This window comes from Aplysia californica, unplaced genomic scaffold (assembly GCF_000002075.1).
Source record: "Aplysia californica isolate F4 #8 unplaced genomic scaffold, AplCal3.0 scaffold00465, whole genome shotgun sequence".
NCBI classification, from domain to species: Eukaryota; Metazoa; Mollusca; class Gastropoda; order Aplysiida; family Aplysiidae; genus Aplysia; species Aplysia californica.
The window spans coordinates 365825-369021 of record NW_004797735.1 but is presented as its reverse complement, the minus strand read 5'-3'; the positions used below and the strand labels follow the sequence as shown (position 1 = coordinate 369021).

The window sequence follows — 3197 nt, the reverse complement described above, 5'->3', positions numbered from 1 at the left end:
GGCGGCGCTGCTTTCTTTTTTAATGATGATGATGTTGTTGGACAGTGCGTCTTGGGGAACCCGACCCTTGCGAAAAGTTAGCAATGTATAGTGACAGCGTCTTCCGTCAGACACTGTCATGCGCCATAGAGATGCCTGCATACGTATTAATCGTTGGTACGTTAAATAAGGAAAGAATAACGTGGTGCCCATTTCGAAGATAATAGGTCTGGCTATATAAATGGACAGACGCTGCTATATATATATATAGGAACCAGTTCGTTGGCTCTTTGTGGGTTGGTTGTATGTTTGTATGCTTTTTTGTTTTGTTTTCTTTTTGTTTTGTTTTGCTTTTTTTTAAGGGTCAGGGGAGTTTTTGTTCTCGTGTGTTGTCCGTGATTTATAATTCATTTTCATTTTTTTCAAAGGGGTCAGAGGGTACAAACCACTAAGCCCCACCATAAGAAGTGGTGCATCAGATGACGTGGTGGCTTCTTCAATGAGCCCACACATACTTACTGGCACTGGCGTAATGATGTCCGGCGCGCCCTCGCCCTCCGAGCTGTCGGCGTCCACGAAGGAGGTGATCCTGACCCTCAGCATGCAGCCCCGGCGCCGCACGATCACCGGCACGTCCTCTTCGTACACCATCGACTCGTTCCGCTGGAGCGGCGGCTCGGGGCTCCGCGGTGGACTCAGGCCCGCGCTGGGCGGACGCGAGCTCTCCGGGCACGGCAGGCAGTCCGGGGAGCGGGTCGAGGACGGCGAGGTAGAGGAGGCGGTGGGCGACGGGCTGTCGCCGCGGAGGGTGGCGTGCGACGAGGACGGGCTGAGCTGTCTCGGCGTCTGAGAACCGCTGCCGCCTCCGCTACCGCTTGTTAAGCTGCGTTGGAGACTCGACTGTCGCACGAGGCGGGACCGGAGACGAGGACTCAAGGGACATTCCTCTGGGCCAGTTGACGGTGTGCCTGGTCGGCCAGTCGAGCAGTCGGAATCAAAAGAATCTCCAGCGTCATTAAGAATTCTAGGCGGGGGAGGATGTTGGTGGTGGTGGTGCTGCTGCTGGTGGTGATGGTTTTGGTGTGGGTGGTGGTGGTGGTGAAGATGGTGGTGGTGGTGGTGGTGATGATGGTGATGTGCGTAAGGGATACTACCTTGATGGATCAACCCAGCACCCGGGTGGTAGCGGCTCTCAGCAGACGCCGGTCGTTCAAACACGTCTGGGGTGTCCCTGTCACTAGAGTCTGACTTATACTGGTAACTGCTGGAATGTTGGCTGTTCTGGCTGTCCACGGAGGAATGGTGGTGGAATTTCAACTCGTGCGACAGCGGAGATCTAGTGAACTGGCCCAGGTTGCCCGGGCAGCTGGTCTGGTGGCGCAGGCTCTGACTCGTATCCCCGAGAAGGGAACCCAGGCTCCCAGAGGCCGAGGAGGACATGTAGGAGCAACCAGAAGAGTGGTGCCTCCTCAACACGTCGTGCTGGAACAACACACTCCCTAGACCGCTGGAGGTCGAGTGCGGCCGGCGGCCCAACAGACCAAAGGGGCTGGCACCACCGCTAACCGCAGTCGGCGTACCCGGCATGCCGGGCGTATTTCGACCAGCGTACCCCCCGAAGCAGGATGGCTGGTGCTTGAGTCCTGGGGAAATCCTGCCGGGCGTACGGACCGGCGACACTCGCCGCCTACCCGACACAGGAGAAGCCGAACGCCGGCCGGTCTGGGGAGACATTCGACCGGCAGGCTCGCCACTAGGAGACAGACGGCCTTGACCCAGGATTGGGGACACACGGCCAGGTGGCAGGTCCGCGACCTTGAACTCGTCCGGGCATGTTTCCGGGTTAGTCAAAGTTGTGGGCAGGCTAGGTAAGCTGCGACGCGGGCGTTTGAAAGACATAATGCGTCTGATTACAAACCCCCAAAATGTTGGACACGACTTACAGGCTGGAACTCAAACGACTGTACAATTCCTCGTGGCTTGCGTCTTTGTAACAACTAGGAGACGCAAGTCGGTGTGCGTTACGACCAAGTACGAAATGACACATCAATTGTGCCCACAACATGTTCAATAATTTGGAATATGAAGCAAACTTAAGTAAGAGGTCTTGAAAAACTAAGTCAAACATTCTTCTTTCACATAATGAAAAGTGTCTTACAACTCGACGTAGAGCGAAGACCGCCGAATGGTATTGTCATAGAATCACCTTACCATCGAATCCGCTGAACACTGATATAATCCTCAAACAACGACATTCAGAACAACCCTTATCATGACCGTTGATAGAATCCCAAAGCAGCTACATTCAGAGCAATCCTATTAAATCCATTCAGAGATCACCTGCATGCCGCAGAGAATCCAATTAGCAAAAGAGACAATCCAATTATCGAAATTGAGAATCCAATTATCGAAATAATAGTCCTTTGTCGTCTTTCGTCCATCTGACAGGAATACTCAGATCACGGAGAGGCAGAATGTCTGTCACACGTCGTTATGGAGGCCTCGATTTTTCAGATCCGCCGAGAAACTCCAGAGTGCAGTCACTCTCTTGTCTTCGCACAAACACGTCTTCCATTTTTGATTACCAAGGTCAGGAGAGACCGGCCTAGAGCACACTATTTATTACAAAATAAAACACAATTCAATGAAGACCGATTCCCTCGAGTCGTAACATAACACTTTCTTCACATGTAAACTAGTCCCACGTTGATTTTTAATAGACGGAAACAAGGAATAAAGTCAGGTATGTTATGTGAATGACGCAACTGGTTGTAAGACAAAGAATTAAATAAGCAGTAACAAAAGGGCTTCCGAAACTTGCACTCGGAAGTTGACCTGCCGAACCACCTTCAATTTAAAAAAAAATTTTTTTTAAAGAAGCACGCAATGACCTCGGCGCCACGTATTCAATTACGCCCACATCCACACCGCCAGAAAAAAATATTGAAAACGTTTTACACCCACAAAGCACAGGATTTAGATAATTAATGAAGCGGGCGCTCCGGCCAGACCCTACAGAGTCAACTTCGGCAAAACATGCGTCCAAGTTCTGAGTAACGAGTAGTAGTATACCGAACCATTTACGGCCATTCAGTGCAGGGGGAAAGTGTTAAGACAGAATGGGAAAAATAACAGCTGAGAGACAGAAAGGGAGGGAGAGATAGAGACAGAGAGGGAGGGGGGAAGAGAGGGAAAGAGAGAGCGAAGCAGGGAGTTGG

The 3197-nt window shown here is 51.5% G+C and overlaps 1 protein-coding gene across 1 annotated transcript in view; it reads right to left on the bottom strand.

Annotated features, from left to right (window-relative positions):
• Nucleotides 1-2750, bottom strand: part of LOC101853480 (microtubule-associated serine/threonine-protein kinase 3) — a gene marked incomplete in the record, with an annotated part of 165506 nt that extends 162756 nt beyond the window's left edge. Inside the window, 1 exon segment of the mRNA XM_035971580.1 lies at nucleotides 499-2750. Within this exon segment, the coding sequence (XP_035827473.1) occupies nucleotides 499-1878 (1380 nt within the window).
• Nucleotides 2751-3197: the final 447 nt, after the last annotated feature.